This window comes from Acartia tonsa, chromosome 13 (assembly GCF_053477335.1).
Source record: "Acartia tonsa isolate MP-2025a chromosome 13, ASM5347733v1, whole genome shotgun sequence".
NCBI classification, from domain to species: Eukaryota; Metazoa; Arthropoda; class Copepoda; order Calanoida; family Acartiidae; genus Acartia; species Acartia tonsa.
In genome coordinates, this window is record NC_137272.1 from 10602152 (window position 1) to 10619656 (window position 17505).

Here is a 17505-nt window from a genome sequence, read left to right on the forward strand (position 1 = left end):
TTAATTATTAAAACTTATCAAAATTAAAAATAGTCATACAAAATGTAATTTGTATGTACAGAAACGTTTGTTTTGATTGATATAAGTTAAAAAAACTGTTCTACATGTAAATCCATAAAAAATGAATATATATTTCTAATTTTTTACCAGACATTATTTAAAATAAAAAGAAATCTTTGAAATTTTTAGAAAAATCTACCAATATATTTTATAATTTGAATTGGAACTAAACCTGTGCGTGTGTAGTGAAAGGAGCCAGGTTGGATGACCTGTTGCTGGAACCTGGGAGAAGTGTCCGCCCGTACCTGTCCTACCCCACCAGGCAACCCAAACAAATCTTAGGAGCTAGGTAGATACACCATTAGAGTAACTGTAACAAAGATTTTTTATTTAATACCTATATTTGCGACAACTTTTACTACACAGAAATTTCCAATTTTGTAAAACAACAAAATCCCCACCCCTCTTGAAAATTAATATAAAGCACTTCTCACGTCATTGGACAAAAACCTATAAAATATCTTAGTCTAGCCTAAAAGTTTTTAATATTTTCTTCTATATCTATGAAACACTAACTCCAGGCTAGCCTAGAAATTTTTATAGGATTTAGCTTATTTTAAATGACAGTTCACTAAAAAATTTGAAAGATCCAAGTTTTGGATATACAGAAAGTGTAATGTGTGAAGTCATAAAAATACATTTAAAGAGGAAGGATGAGAGGAGAAGAAGGAAAGGAAACCCCTAAAAAAGAGATATATAATAGACGCATTTTTATGACGTCACACATGACACTTCCCGCTGTCCCAACAAATATCACCTAATTCACCATTTTATAAAAACTTAAATTTAAAAAATGACATGTAATTGAGTTCAAACTGACTTATGACTTGATTAAAAAATAAATAATTTCGTTATACTTTGTTACAGTTATGTTGCTTATTAATCCCAGCATGTTACTAATCTAGCATATATTTTTTTCAATTTACTAATACTTTTACCTAATAATATGTACAGCTAAAGGTGATTTTTTTAGATTTGGGGAAAATTACTGCTGTCTTTTATGATTATTTTATTAACAAGTTTTGTAATTGGCATGCAAGAAATGTAGAAAACGAAATCCAGACTGTTCCTTCTTAGGAGAAAATGCGGAAAACATGATTTGTAATTTTAAAATGCATGATATGTATGGCTTTTTTATTACTTCAAATTTGCTTACATAATCATATTAAAAAATTATGTAAGACAAAAATTAGTGGCTTCACCCCTACCTAACCTCTATATTATTCTGATTATATGAAGATTAGCATGATATAGAAATTAGTATAAAAATGAAAATAGTATTCAAGGTGCATGATTTGTAAGTGTTTTATAATGAAAGAAATATATATTTCGGGGGCCTACAGTAACCCCATCCTATCTCGGAGACTATAGGATTTAACAAGACAGACTCAAAAGCAAAGTCGTTGATTATCAAAATTCAGAAAGATTGAAAATAATTGTACATAGCGTTACATAATGGCGATAATGGCAGAAAACCTGAAATATCAACTAGGTGCATGATTTAATGATGATTGCTTGATTTTTTAAAATGGTCCTATAGTTACCAGATATTGAATGAAGGGGGGGGGGGGGGGGTAATGCAACCATCTTGTAATCAGTGAGCAAATGGCACTTAGAATTAAAATTTCGATCTGAAATTTTGCATGAGTAATCCTTGGTAGGTCTATTTTCCCTAAATCGAACAAAAAGTTGAAAAAGTAACGGCTAACGGCTCAGCCGTTTAGATAGGTTTCGTGAGGAATTGTCTTGAAAATAGTTTTAAAATGGCTAAACGGCTGAGCCGCTAGCCGTTAGCCGTTACTTTTCTAACTTTTTATTCAATTTAGGGAAAATAGACCTACCAAGGATTACTCATGCAAAATTTTAGATCAAAATTCGAATTCTAAGTGCCATTTGCTCACTGATTACGAGATTGTTGCATTAACCCCCCCCCCCTCCCTTTACGAAACGTTTTATTTTTTTAATGTCGAGTTAATTAAAATTTGTTTAGTGTTGTGACAAGTGTAACCATAATCGAGGAGAAAGATAAAGAAAAAAAGAAAAAACATGAAGATGAATTCAATAAGGAAAATAAGAACTAAAAAAATAAGGATTGAGAAGACTTTGGATTTTAAATTACACTGGTATCCAAAGTTTTATTATGTAGGGAGGGAGGGTACATTGGTCTGTTTATTACACTAGTCCTTAAAGTTTTATAATAAAATTTTCTTATTCATTGACTCAACAACTTTGGGGACTTTTCTTTAATTTTGATTGGTTAGTTAATTAAGTTGAGTGTCCAAAAGTTTCAATTAATAATTGTAATCAAAAGAAGGGGAAATCTTATGTATGATCATTGGGGATGTACATCAATTTTTTGGTCATTGTCTTATTTCTATAGATCAATGCAATATATGATTTCTAGGTTCTGATAATTTGACTTATTTTGCAGAATTAATAGCCAATCATAACAATTTATAAGTTCTTTATTTTGATTAATTAGGCTAGAGACGATTTAAACAAAAAATTATCAACGAAGCCAAAATTTGAATTTTATCTCTATAACGATGCAGGAAAAGAAACTTACATTTTTGGAGCACGGCTACTCTTGAAGCTATGTGGATTAGTCAAACCTTTGTTTATTACTGTAAAACATTAATAAATTAGGGGTTATTTATTAGGGTGGGTTCATATCGGAATTAGACAAAGCGGGGATATGCAACGAATAAAATTAACCTTAAAAACATTTCTGATCGAAAAAGAATTTTAAAAAATTGAGTTTTAGAACACGACCACTTAAAAATATAATTCATTACTTATTAGTATGCAAAGACGACATTTAAAATTTTTTTTGAATCAGAACTATGGCTTCATGGTGCTCCCTGGAAAGGCCTTGAGGACCTGAATCAGGGACTTTTGTCCGTTTCAAAATATCTCGTTCCTAGCCTTAGAAATCACTAAAAAAACAAATTTTTTTAAGGTTTATTGAGAATTGTCCAATTTGTAGAGGTTTTTTAGATTTTCTCAGGCTAGGAACGAGATTTTTTGAAACGGACAAAAGTTCCTGACTCAGCTCCTGAAGGCATTTCCAGGGAGCACCCAGAAGCCATAGTTCTGATTCAATAATTTTTTGACTCCCATTTACAAATAGCTATACAATTGAATGTCTGGTCGTCAGCGGTTTTAAGACTTAGGATAAATTTTAAATCATTCAGAGGTGTATTGTATCTATATAAATTGAGTGCAGATCCCCGCTTTGGCCTCAGAAAAAAAATGTCCAAAATCGACCCACCCTATTATTTATACACTAGTTGCTGCGTTCCTAGCATCTAGGGGCATGTAATCAAAGGGGTATAGAAGAACAGAAAAATAGCCTTAAAATAAGGCCTGAATAAAAAATATGGAATAACATAAAACCGTCCTGGGACCTATATGAAGCTTTTAAAAGGAAAAATGAATCAGCGTCAGGCCAAAATAACCGTAACAATTTATATGACAAGATTTGATTTATAAGTAGCCCATTACATTTCATATACGTACTGATAGTTTAACTCTTTATTGTTTAATTTTTAAAAGCGAAGCTTTTCTATAATAAGGGTCGGTCCGCCCGTTCGTAACGGATAGCTTTTTTTTCTTAATTTAGGCATGTTAGAATTGTCCTATCGATTTCAAGTTTTGCATGGTGATTTCTTTTATAGTTAGGTACGATTTAGAAAGCGTAGCAACTCTATAATCATCACCAAAATGTCCGTACGTCCATTTTAAACATGTTGATTTTTTTCACTTTTTTAACAACAAATTTTAATGTGATCTAATCATCCGATTGATCTGATTTTTGGTATATTGATTTCTGGGACAACAAAGTATAATGTAATAAGCGATGCAACTCTATAATCAAGTCCTAAAAATGTAAGTATGTTGATAAACATTATCCTGAATCAAGCAGTTTTTCAACAAATTTAATTACAATTTTGCTTTGACTCTTATACCTTTATATTATGATCATTAAGTTCTGACACCATACAAGTGTTAATGTCCGTTTGTCCTACCGTTTCAGTGCTTCGCTTTTATGGATGTTGTCATCCTTGTTTTTCTCTTTGATGGGGCTAAGTAGGAGAGAGGAAATGCCCACACCCCAAAACAAATTACGTTTTATTTAATACCTATGGATCATTCAGTTTAAGAGATTTTTTGGGATAAACAGGCACACAGACGCGGCTCCTACTACTTTGTCCTTGTTCAGGTTCTCTTAAGAAAGTACATTCCATTGTTGAAATATGAGTTCAAATTTTATACTATTAAAGTTTTATATATTTATTTTCCAAACTTATGGAAATTAAATATTTAAGCACAGAAACTTTTTTTTCAAGGCTAAAATTTGAAGAAAATCAAATTAAAATTTATAAAAATTTCTCTATGTTTAGTAAGATCTCAGAAACAAGGACTTATTGTTCCAATATTTGATATATATCCTTTGTAATGCTATGCAGGTTTTAGGCTACATACTACTATTTAATAACTAGCAACTTCACGTACCTTCAAAATGTAGGGGAGGAATGTGGCATCACAATAGCCTTCAAACCATCCCAAGAATTGTGTGTGGCTTCCCTAAAAGAGAAAACACAAACCGTTCACATATTAAGATATTCATCGACAAACAAAAATCCCTACCACTTTATATAATAGGCTGACATTTTTTTTGTTTATGACATAAGTGTTTTAACAATGATACATCAAAAATATAACTAAGTAATCCAAAAAATGTAAGTTTAAACCCTTATTGAAGGGCGAATTATCAAGCAACGACTGAGTATTCATGAAATTCAGCAAATTTTGCTACAGCAGAGCCAACAGCTAGGTATGTATTTCTGTTCATATGTTAGATAAAATAGTTTTCCTTTAGATGAAGATACACTAGTTTATGATTGTAAATAATGACTGTAATAATATTCATTAAATTAAAGACATTTTTATTAGCTTGATTAGACTTACTCCAAACATGTCTATATATGATTCAGTTTGCATTAATATGAGAAAGAGATTTTTAATTTTGATGTCAATTTAGACAAATAAATTATATTTTTACAAGTTCTCTATAAAAATGGAGAGGGGACATTGGAATGTAAATTGTAACTCAAAATTTGAAAAAATGCTCTCTTATTCGTTGGGTCAAAATTTTGGGTACTTCTATTAAATCTTGATTGGTTGATTCAAACAGGCAATGTCCAAACTTTTCCTCCAAAAATTTTAATTACAAGAGGTGTAATTTTGTTCATCATAGTTGGGAGTGTACAGGACAATACTTTTCCCATTGTCTTATCCCTTAAGATCCCTGCATCTTAATAATTTCAGGTTTGAAACAACTGGGATGGTTGACTGGGTATGATAGTTCCACATACAAGATTGAAACTACAACTTATTCCACACCAAAGTAAGGACATTTCTTAGGTTTTATCTATAATACAAAGTAGAACGATGTCTGTCTGTTTGTTTGTCTGTTTGTCTATTTGTTTGTCTGTTTGTTGGTTTGTAGCGAAGGATTTCGCTAACCGCTGAACCGATCGGGTTCTCCTTTACAGGGTAGCTATTCATAGGTCCCGGGAAAGTTTATAACTATTTCCTTAGGGGGTGGGATACCCCTAACCCCCCAAAAAATGAAAATACCCCCCCCCCATAAAAAAAAATTCCCCCCCCCAAAGAAATTTTTCTTTTAAATCTAAAATACGAAAAATTGGTTTGATCAATATGACATTTTGTTACTAATTCTAATTCGAGAAGAATTTATTTCATGCTAAATCTTTTTCCTCGAGCATTTTTTTGTCAAACTTTTTAATGAATTTAATTTTCTTTATTAATATGATAATTTATTCAAATTAGATAAAACTCATTTGTTATGATAAAGATAATTTTGTCTAACAAGTGAAAGAGTTAATGCAAAATAGTTTCTTTAAATGCAATAGAACTGTCCTGAAAGAAAAATTCTACTTTCTGTTGATTTGATTTATTTAATATTTTTTAGACCATGGAATGATATAACCACAACTCAGCTACCTGTTCCTTCTCCTGCCTTGGGTAATTAAATTCATTTGCTTTGCCAATTAAAATATATATTTCTAACAGTTTTCCAACATGTATTGCTTTCAATAACTAAAATTATCTGCAAAAATAGAATAACAGATAAACTAAGCACTTTTTATATATGCATATGTAATCAATTATCTCTAAAACTTTTTGAGAAGTAAATTTTGACTGTAATTTGATGAAATAATTTAAGTTTGTTATGTTAATTCCAATCAAATGGCCTTGATTTGCAGTCAGTCTTATCAATTTGAAAGAAAAACCAAACACAAATAAACTTTCATATTAAATCAAATTGGTTTGATTTGAAATCAAATCGGTTTGATTTAGTTTCAAATTGGTTTGATTAAGCATCAAATTGCTTTGCTTTGGAATCAAATAACCTAATTTAGATCAAATAACTTCGATTTAGTGTCAAATAACTCTTATAAAATATCTAACTACTTTAATTTCAAATCAAACCATGTATGAATTTAGAAACTTGATTGAAATTGTTGTAAATTTGATATAATTACAAATGATATGAATTGCAACTTTTTTGTTTTAGATGACACATCTGGAGTGTTGAGTGTCCTTGGTAAAATCCAGGGAATTGTTAAAAATGCGCAAGATGAGAAGACAAATTTTGACAAAGACAATGAGAAAAATGAATTGGAAGAAAAGAAAAAGAAGAGAAAGAGGCCAAGCCATAACAAGGAGAAGACAAATACTCCCCCAATGACAACTACACCTCTAAAAACAACATCGAATATTGAAAGAATAGTTACTTCAACAACCACATTAACTACTACAACAATGTCTACTACTACAACAACAACAACAACCACCACTCCAACAACTTCTACTACAACTACCTCCACCACTTCAACAACCACTACAACTACAACTACAACTACAACTACAACTACAACTACAACTACAACTACAATTACAACTACTACAACTACAACTACTACAACCACAACAACAACTACAACAACTACAACAATGACTACAACTACAGTAACTACCACTACTTCTACAACAACTACAACTACACCAACCACAACCACTTCAACAACAACAACCACAACTGCTCCTACAACAACAACAACAGAGCCAACTACAACAACAACTACTACCACAACAACTACAACTACTACTACAACAACAACTACTACAACACCAACTACTACTACTACTACAACAACTACCACAACTACATCTACAACAACCACAACTACCACCACTACAACAACAACAACTACTACAACAACAACCACCACCACTACAACAACTACCACTACAACTACCACCACAACTACAACTCCAACCACTACTACAACAACATCTACCACATCAACCTATGATCCATTTGACATCACATCATTTGAGTTAAATTTAAGCAATGACATTCAACCAACACTATATTCTCAAACCTTGGATGTTAGTGATAACTCAATTAGTGATATTCCATCTGAAACCAGACAAGATCCTTTCTCAAGTCTTCTAGACTTTAAGCCTCTAAGTCCTTTAGTGCTTAATTTTGGCGAAGATAATGATATTTCAACAACCTCAACTTCATTTATAATAAGTAGTTTAAAGACAGTACCTACACCAAAAACAACAACAACACTGCAAACCACAACAAAACTGCCATACTTCCTAACACGAACTAGAACAACAACTGAATCAACAACACAAGAACCTTCATCCATATTTTCATTGTATAACACCCAACAGTCAACCTCACTGGAGCCATTCAGCACAAAAGTGTCCACAAGCTCCTACATACCTATCTCCCAAAGATTCCCAGCACTCAGACCAAGGACCACACCAAGAACTACACGACCAGTCACAACTGCCCGAACCACCTCACCGATACTGCAGACAACAAGTGCAAACTTTATCAATGGTTTCTTTGTTGGGTCAGGATCCACATTTGGCAGGCCAACCACAAGGCCTCCAGCAGTACCTGATAGTATTGAACTAGCAACAGGTAAAATAGTTTTCTACATAGATTTGAAATTTATCAAAAAAAATTTACCGAGTAATCATTATACAAATAAGGGTATTTTCCCTAAAAGTGCCTATTGAGCACAGACGACTGAACTATATCTCCCAATAACTTTCCCCTCTTTTACATATACCCACCAAGGCTCATACCCATTTGAAAATCTCTGTGTACGCACACCTGACCACATAAATATCCAGAGAGAGAGGGGGGGGGACACGGGGCTGTTTATTACACTAGTCCCCAAAGTTTTATATTAATGTTTTCTTATTCGTTGGCTTCGCAACTTTGGGGACTTTTAATGAATTATGATTGATTCATTCATTAAGTGTCCGTTTCAAGCACTAATTGTAATCTACAGAAGGGGTAATTTTGTGTATTAACATTGGGGGTGTGTAGAGTGACTTCTATGGGGTCCTAACGATTGACCCGATTAAGAGAGAAAATGAAACATTTTATCATTATTAACGTAATACTTTAGATACGCATATAGATTAGTTTTTTACTGATTTATTGAGCTTGAACAATTAAAACTATGTTCCCGGCACTAAACGAATGCTCATTATCACAGATATATTGACAATCTAAGGTTGTTCTAAATTTTACTACGAAAATCTCTGAAAAAAGATAAACTTATTAAATAAAATATTCTCGTAAAATTATAACAACCATTTAAAATACATTAAAATTAATATTAACGTAAATCACACAAACAATTATATTAACCTCTCACAACCAAAAAACGTGCTAAACTGAATATGTTTGCTGACACAGAATAGCATGATGAAATATTTAAACAACAACAAACGCGGCATATCCAAGAAACTGCGCTTCAAATGTCGTCGTTGTTCCAAGAATAAAACAACGAACGCGGCATCACCAATAAACTGCGCTTCAAATGTCGTCGTTGTTCTAAGAATAAATATTGTCTTTAGTTTGAAGCGAAATTATTATAAGTTTTACAACATTCCCGCCAAGGGAAGAGCTTCAAACCAGCTTCTGCAACAATTAGAAGATAGAAACTTCATACATCACTCAAATTGAAACATGAATCTCAACACCTTGAGGTATTAAACCAGGACTTAAGGAGTCCTCAAAATATAAACTGATCAACAAACACATAGAATTAAGGTATGTAACCAGAACTAATGGAGTTCTCATTAGGTGTGCGTTAAAGAAACAAATACAACCCACCTTTAATAATGTCTTCTGGAGGAACTCTTGTGAGATCTTCTTCTTAGAACTTCCTCATTGCCATTCAGCTGATCTCTCAGATCTCTTGGGAACTTATTAGGATTCCTCTGGGATAACACAAGTCTAGCATCATTGTGCTGCAATCTCTTTAGACCTCTAGTATAGTCTCTTACAATTCTATTACTAGAGGTAGAACTGGAAGGTGTAGGCTCTGTCTCATTATCCTTCTGTCTCTCCCCAACAGTAACAGACACATCTCTCAAAACTCTTAGCTGCTTCATTTTCCTGAACTCTCTATTATTTAGAGCATCAGGATTATACCTCTTAAAAGTATTCATCCTAGCCTTTCTCTCCAATGCCCATTGCCTATTTCTCTCAGTATTCTTACCAGGCATAGCTTCATACACAGATTGGGCTAAACCCACTCTGTCCTCAGACTCATAAAAAACCTTATCATTCAAGAAATTCATTCTTCTCTTGGGTAGAATCCCAGATACAGAATCCTCAATCCTCTTTAACTGTGCTCTGGTATTATCTTCTCTCTTTGTTAAGACCAGATCCAAAATTCTAACACATGTCTTCTTTTCTCTCAATCTGAGTAGGCAGCCTCTCATGTAATCATATGCTCTGATGTGCTGAACCCAAAATTCACCAGCTTCCTTAGTATCCAGAGTAGACAGTTTAGACAGAAGAGAGTAGATATTAGCCGGATCAAGTCTTCCCCATTCACACAATGCTGGAATGATTTCACGACCATTTTGAGGTCTAGGAGACTTAATCTCATTCTTCAAAGCAATATCCACACTGAACTCATAAACAGAAGTGGAAAACTGGGGGCTTGGCTGAAGATCAATCTGTAGACATGGCTCACCAGAATCATCAATTACATATTCCCTCTTGAACAACAGATCATATCTATTGGCTAGCAAGTCTGGCCTTGGAGTTGGCTGTTCACACATAAAGTCAGGCAGGTGGACTCTCTCTAACACAGCAAACTGATTGAAAAATACATGTCTGGCATGATGCAGATATCTTTCACCACCACATTGGGGTACAGGAATATTAGAATACAAATCAGCTAGATTCTCAAGAAGAGGGTTAAATCCAACTTTGATTGATCTCAGCAAATCTGCTCTAGTCTTAGCATTACATATTGCATCAGTGTCATCAATGCAAGTATTAATCAGAGCTTTAGCTACAAAGTAAGAGAACCAACAGTTGAATGAATCCTGAGTCATTCTCAAGGAGTATAAAGTCAAATCAGGATCAGGAAAGAGATTTCTAATCAGGGTGCCCATCAGAACCTGGTAAATTTCAACCATACTTCTAAGCCTTGCTTCTAAGTAATACCAGATAAATAAAGGTTGCTCAGAATCAGCCCATGCCCATCTTTGATCCATGAATTCAATACCAACTGGAAAGGGACTTCCATTGCAGACTACAGACAGCGAGAAAATATCAAAGCTGTCCATTCTGCATCCTGCAGCAACAGCTAGACTTCCCAGGTCAAAGGCCTTGAAATTGATACTAACTCCATAGAAATCTTCAAGAAAAGAGGTTAGTAATTTGACTTGATGATCTGCATTATCCATGTACACAACAGGCCTAGCTTTCAGGAACTCAAGAACTTCATTAGGCATATCACTGAATGTAAAGGTAAATGATTGGCACTTCGGGACATACTGATCATGGGTATCCTCTGGTACCCTGTCCCAGGGAAATTTTATGGTAAGGGTGGTTGTGTAACCATCAGAAAAGGTTATTCCAACAGGTACTTCAACTAATGTTTTGTCATCAGCATTGACTTCAACAGTATGACACTCCTTCCCATCTTTCTTGGCTGACAGAAGATCAAAATAGGCTTGTCTTGGTATTTTCACTGTTTGAATGAAGCATGGAGCATTGAGTGTATGGAAAAATGATCTTGACTGAGCATTGAGTGCATTATTCAGCCTGGACAGTGTAGAGGACAACTGCCTCTTACTGTAATCACCCATCAGGATCAGCATATGAGTCATTTTGTCTGGTACTAGTTGTTTGTTCATAACAGGCTGATTCCATGATCTAGTGTAATATTGATCAGTGTAGAGTGAGGTATTTAGTGGTGAACCTCTAGGTAGGATATCAGAGATGTTCCAGTTATCTTTGATTTTCAGATGTTGCTCATAGATTCTTAAACAGGAGTATGCACTGGACTCCTCATTTTCATCCTTAAAGATGTCAGACTCATCATAGAGTACATTTTCATATTTTTCTGATTTTTCAGAAAACAATTTTCTTTGGTAGAATTCAGTCAGAAAAAGCTCTTCTCCACCTAAATCCTTTGGGTCTCTGCTTTTCAGTCTTTCATCCAAATACTTTCGCTTTGAAATTGGATCTGGTGCAGACATTATAAATCTATTAAACAATCACATAATTATATTTAAAATAGAAATATTTGGTGTGCCGGGAATTAAACATAAAATTAACTATCTATCTTAATGATAAAAACAATAAAATGAATTTTATTTACATAGTATAAAATATTTTTATAAAATTACACATTCAATAAGTGATTAAAAGATAGTAGAGATGAATAACTACAAAAAAAACATCCAGATTTACTTAACAGTATTGATACTTTGAAAGAATTCTTTAGAATTGAGGTTAAGATCTGTCACAGATGAAATAACACACACATCTCTTGGTGATCTCTCAACAAACCGGATAACACACTTCTTTCCAGAAGTGTTTGGATAGGAAATAAGGACTCCTCTTCCATTTTTGATGATATCTACAACCTTGCCTAACTTCCACTTCTCTAACTTATTATTGATGTTATCAAGAAATCGAAAAACAACAATATCCTCCATCTTCACTTCATCAGTATGGCTCATTTTGATAGGTTTAGGAATGAGATGGTGCATACGATCTAGAAGAAGTTGGTACCAATATGACTGAATAGATTCCAGGCGTTTTAAGAGATGAGTGGGGCATGATGATTCTGTCAGATGCATCGGTCCTTCAATAACTCTATTGTGTGATCTGCCAAGTTTAAATCGGTTTGGTGTGAGTATATCCCACCCAAAGTCAGCTGAATTAGATTGGTCAGCTCTTGCCAGGGGTATATCATCTATCTCTGATGCCATCTTGCTGAAGATTGTTTCCCATTGTATGGGGGTAAGAGCAATATCTGTGTTGATAGCTGATTTATTAAGCATGTCCCTGAGGGTTCTAATTTTTCTTTCAACTCTTCCTCTTTCCATATGGCTTTTAGAAGTGGATGGATAAACTTCTATGCCAAGGGACTCCCGTAATTGATGATTAGCATCACGCAAAGTGAATTCTACTTTATCCAAGCTTGTCAACTGTGTGCCCTGGTCGACAAATAGGCATGAGGGTACTCCATGTCTGCCAGAATGCCTTTCAAGAGCCATTACAACATCTTGGGTTTCTAATCCTTCTAGTACTAGGATACTAGTTGCAGATGACAAGAGACATACTATGACTAAAGCATAAATTTTCACTTCAGGTTGAGACCTTGTAGACCGAGAGTTTCTGAAAGGCTTTGATTTAAAGCCATATACTATGTCACACATAGAGTGGTAGAAAGCAGGTACTATTTGATATCTAGATTGAGGATGGTTACCCATTTCTAATTCAAGCGTTTTCTTCAACAGCATACGGCAGCGAGGGCAATTCCTGCGAACTTCTTGAATAATCCTCCTTGGATTATTGATGGGAAATACATACTTCATTAGCTCATTTAACGTGGCTTCATTTCCAGCATGCTTCCTGGTCTTGTGGTGAATTTCCATCAATAATGAAAAGAACAAGTCAGAATCAGCTGATACAATAGGTAACACACCTTTTATCATATTTCCATCAAAAAATACTTTGAAGTTTAGGTCTTTCTGGATTACCTCGGCATCTGCTGGGATTCTTCCATGAGCGTAGAATATACCATCTTTCTCTTCGTAATCCTGCAATTTAACCTTATTTAGTTTTGACAGCAAGATACAAGTTTCAATACGGAGAAAATGATTAAAAGATTCAATGCTGAGAATCTTAAAGTACTCAGGAGGAACACCATTAGAAGCTGCTATAGCAGAGCACTTTTTACAATCCTGGGACTGATGGAGTCCCCTGCTCTGATGGGCTTTGTGTTTGACTGACCAGATGAAGTCAAGTACTTTAGTCATAATTCTTATTGATTTAGAGAATCCATTCTTAATTACATCAATAGGTGATGTAGAAACCCTGCCGGCTTTAGCAACGAAAGAATGGAAATTGGTATTACATGAACATTCTAGACAATGTTGAACTACATTTGAGATGCCAAAGCATTGCTCTATTAGAATCTGGCCATTATGTTGAGGGCAACCACTACAATGCATTGAGGTAGGAAAAAATTGTAGTGAAGCAGAGGAAACTTGTGCCGAAGGAAGTGGAACTTCAGGGAAGCATTCCTCATTAAGAAGTTGGCTCTGTGTAGCAGAGAGTTGTATGTCCAGGAATGTAGTTTTAGGCATTGATTTCTTTGGCAACTTCATCCATGGATAACCTGATACCCACAAGGAACCACTTGAGAGGTCTGATGGCTTTAAAGAAGATGGTTTTGTAATCATGTCTGCTGGATTCAAAGAACCATCAATATGATATAAAGGTATAGATTCCTTTGTTCCTACAACTGCTTCAATTAACCTTCTGATTTCCATGACTCGATTCAGACAAAAGAGTCTAAGCCTCTTGTTTGTATTGTGGCACCAGGCCATAGCTATAGAACTATCTGTGAAGTAGAGAACTTCAGTGACTAAATCTCCAAGTGATAGCTTGATATCATAGGCAAGAGCTGCAGTGATTCTGATAGCCTCCAACTCGTTGCGAGGCACAGAGTTCTTCATCAATCTGCTCTTAGATGCCATTAGTTGACAGCTGTAATTACCATTTTCTAATTCTACTCCAGCATAAACAGCGCCACCGCCAGCAAATTCAGCTGCATCACTTATACATAGGAGTCTTATAGACTTAGGAGCAGTGTTTGCTGGAAAGAGATATCGGGGAATACTAAGACTGGGAATTTCTAGAAACTCTGCAAACCTATCTCTCCAATACTTTTGTAAATCTTGGGATAGCGGTTTGTCCCAATCCAGGCCTGAGAGAGCCTGACAGTCAAGCTTTAATTGAAGCTTGTATGGCTCCCACCATCCACTGGTGTCCCAAAACTCACAAACTCTTGAAATAACCATTCTTCTAGTAATTTCAGTTGATTCAAGAAGTAGAGATACATCAGCTGGATTTTGGACTGGAAATGGGTTTGGAGATTTAATTCCCCTCTTCTTAATGTTGAAGTTTAGCTCTGTGAAACCAGGAGAGAATGTGTCCTGAGACACGTTCCATTTGTAACCTAGGACTTTTAAGGAGTCCTCAAGCTCTGGGTGACCAGATAGAATCACAAATTTTGCAGAAAAGCCACCTGCTTCTAAGACTTTAAGGACTTGTTCAATTTGTTCCAGGCATTTTTCTTTTGTATGGTCTCCACCAATCATGTCATCCACATATGTGTCAAGGATGATGACAATGTAAGCCAAAGGATACTGGTCTTTGAGGAGTGTTGCAAGTTTTTCTAAAGCATATGTAGCCTGATTGGCACTGCTTGATACTCCATACCATGCTACTAGCATGACATACACATCAGGTGGTTTACTGGGGTCCAAGTCCCCAAATAAGAAAAGTTGATATCTATAAGAGCTCGGTTTTAAGTGGAGCCTATTGTAAAGCTTTGATATATCGCTTGTCCAAATAAATTTCTTTGTCCTTGCCCGGTTAAGGATGTCCTGGATTTTCTTCATCTTGTTCTCACCCTTGGCTAGACATTCATTTAATCCTGACATTGAAGGATCAACCACCAGTCGCACTGGTGTGCTGGCTGAATCCTTCAGGACATATCTCCATGGCATATAATGCCTAAATGCACCATTATTTATCAACTCCTGATGTTGTTGGGGGAGATCCTCCAGTTTCTTAAGAAAACCTTTACTAACTAGGTCTTTATGAGCTTCCTTGACCCTTGCTTTGATATCATCAGATGCTTTGCATTGGGACTTGTATACCTTTTCAGCTTGTTTATAATTATCATTACCCCCATGCTTATCAGATAGGAATTGATCTGCAGGCTTGACAAACGGCAGGTCAACATAAACTCTTTTCTCATCAAGATTAACAGAGACACTCTCCTCAATCATTTGTTGCTCAATTCTTTCATTCAGCGACATCATTTTAGTACGGTTAGAGACCGAGCATTTACAAAGCTTACACTTTTCACACCTGAAGTTGACTGTGTCGTCTTTATCTTGCTCATCCAAGAATGATCTGAGTTTTCTTAATGGGACCTTGGCCTTAAATGCCGTAACACTGAAACACTGGCAATGAAGGCTAGAGCACAATTCATAATCAGGTAAACATTCATCAAAGACTTCTTGACCCAATTCATTGAAACTCTTACTGTCGACTGGGGTAGGAAAAATGGTTTCCCCTGATAGAGTCGTGTAGCTGTACGACAGTGATGGAGTTTTGAACTCTGATAGTGCACACTCAGAATCAACTATATCTGGCTTAAGGGCATACATTAATGATGGATATAAAGAATTACGATACTGGTTAACCACTTCAGAGAAGTAGATATTGAAGTGGTTTACATTGCCATGAAATTTATGATTTGCCTCAGAGAAGGAGGAGTGGGGGCCACCATAGCAGTAATATGAACCAAAAATGTCTTTAAATGGGGCTTTGTACAGACCTATCCCTGACGGAAGACTGAGGACACATTCTGGTTCAAGCTCGGGTGATTTTAACCCAATTAACAATCCAATTCTATCCTTACCAATATACTGTGGTAGTGGAGTGTTGAGAGGGAGATTAGAATGTTGACGAGCTTCTTCATTAACTGCTGTTAGATCATACCCAGGAATCTTACTAGTTATGGTTTGCATTCCCTGAGCTTCTAGTTCATGATATTTACCAGATGGAGTGGGGCCAAGTATCATTTGATAGGTTCCATACTCTGTCCATATTTTTCCACCAGAAACAACGCCTATAGCACTTGGTTCTGTTCCTGTGACTTTCATCCCTATTTCTTCTGCTAGCTTTCCCTCGACTAGGTGCTGGTTAGCACCTCGGTCGTAAAGGCACAAAATAGATTTGCCATTAATATTAAGGAACTGCATGACTCCAATAGAATCATGCTTTACTTCATTAATGATATCCTCAGGACTAGGTTTTTCCTCTTTACCTGTTGAAGTATTAAATACAGGTGTAGGGTCTAGCAGGTTAGGTTTCTTGGAGCGAGATAGATCTTTGCTTTTAGGTTTCAGCCCAGTAAGAACTTGAAAGTGAGATGCCATATTTATTGGGGCTTTCAGATTGTCAACATCAAACCCAGGAATGTATTTCTCAATAGCTTTAAGGATCTCAACATTGGAGGGCTTAGTATGTTGGGGGTTGAAACAAAATAGCACAGAATATGGTGATCTTCTTGGGTTTGATTTAGAGGCCTTTTTACACTCTTTACAAATCAATTCAAAAGGAACTTCTTCCATATTACTACACCCTTTAGAACTGCAGTTGTCAGATGATTGCAAGCATACTAGGCAATGACGATATGGAAATTTCCTGCGATCTTCAATCCTCTCCTTTGGGCTTCTGAAGAAAAACTCCCTGCATTCATTTAGCTGGTGCTTGTGACCATCAAGTATACAAGGAAACTTTAATTGGGAAGCTGGTTTACTGCTAGAAGCTTTATTTTGAAAATTAACAGAACCTGCAAGGGGTTCTCTATCATTATCTGCATCAGAATCAGTAATATTTCTTTCAGATGAAACAGCATGAGCCCTTACTGTCTTTGACCTCTCAACTCGTACTTTATTTAGCTCACTGTTTGGTGGAGCCTCTGTACGTGCTGCAGTATCATGGGACTGGTATGATTGATAAACAGCATTTATCAATAGTTTAAAAGCAGTTTTACCGCGAATTCTTACAGTATCTTCATCCATCATCTGCATTTTATCGACAAATTTTGATTTGGCATCATAAGGAACATATGATAGTAATAAATGGAGGAAATCAATTGAGAAAATGTATTCCTTTGCCTCATCTGAAGGGATGTCTTCAGAAACAAGAAGTTTGTTGATTCTTTGAAAGGCTGAATTAAGAGTCCTGTAATA

At 35.4% G+C, this 17505-nt stretch overlaps 1 protein-coding gene across 1 annotated transcript in view; it reads left to right on the forward strand.

The window, feature by feature from the left end:
• Window positions 1-239: 239 nt before the first annotated feature.
• Window positions 240-17505, forward strand: part of LOC145303872 (uncharacterized) — a 34997-nt gene continuing 17731 nt past the window's right edge. Inside the window, exons 1-7 of the mRNA XM_080145526.1 lie at window positions 240-349; window positions 2051-2124; window positions 2541-2610; window positions 4824-4897; window positions 5392-5470; window positions 6059-6111; window positions 6665-8095. Coding sequence (XP_080001652.1) covers window positions 6835-8095 — 1261 coding nt within the window. The 5' untranslated portion in view covers window positions 240-349; window positions 2051-2124; window positions 2541-2610; ... (2 more) ...; window positions 6059-6111; window positions 6665-6834. The remainder of the gene's footprint in view (window positions 350-2050; window positions 2125-2540; window positions 2611-4823; window positions 4898-5391; window positions 5471-6058; window positions 6112-6664; window positions 8096-17505) is intronic.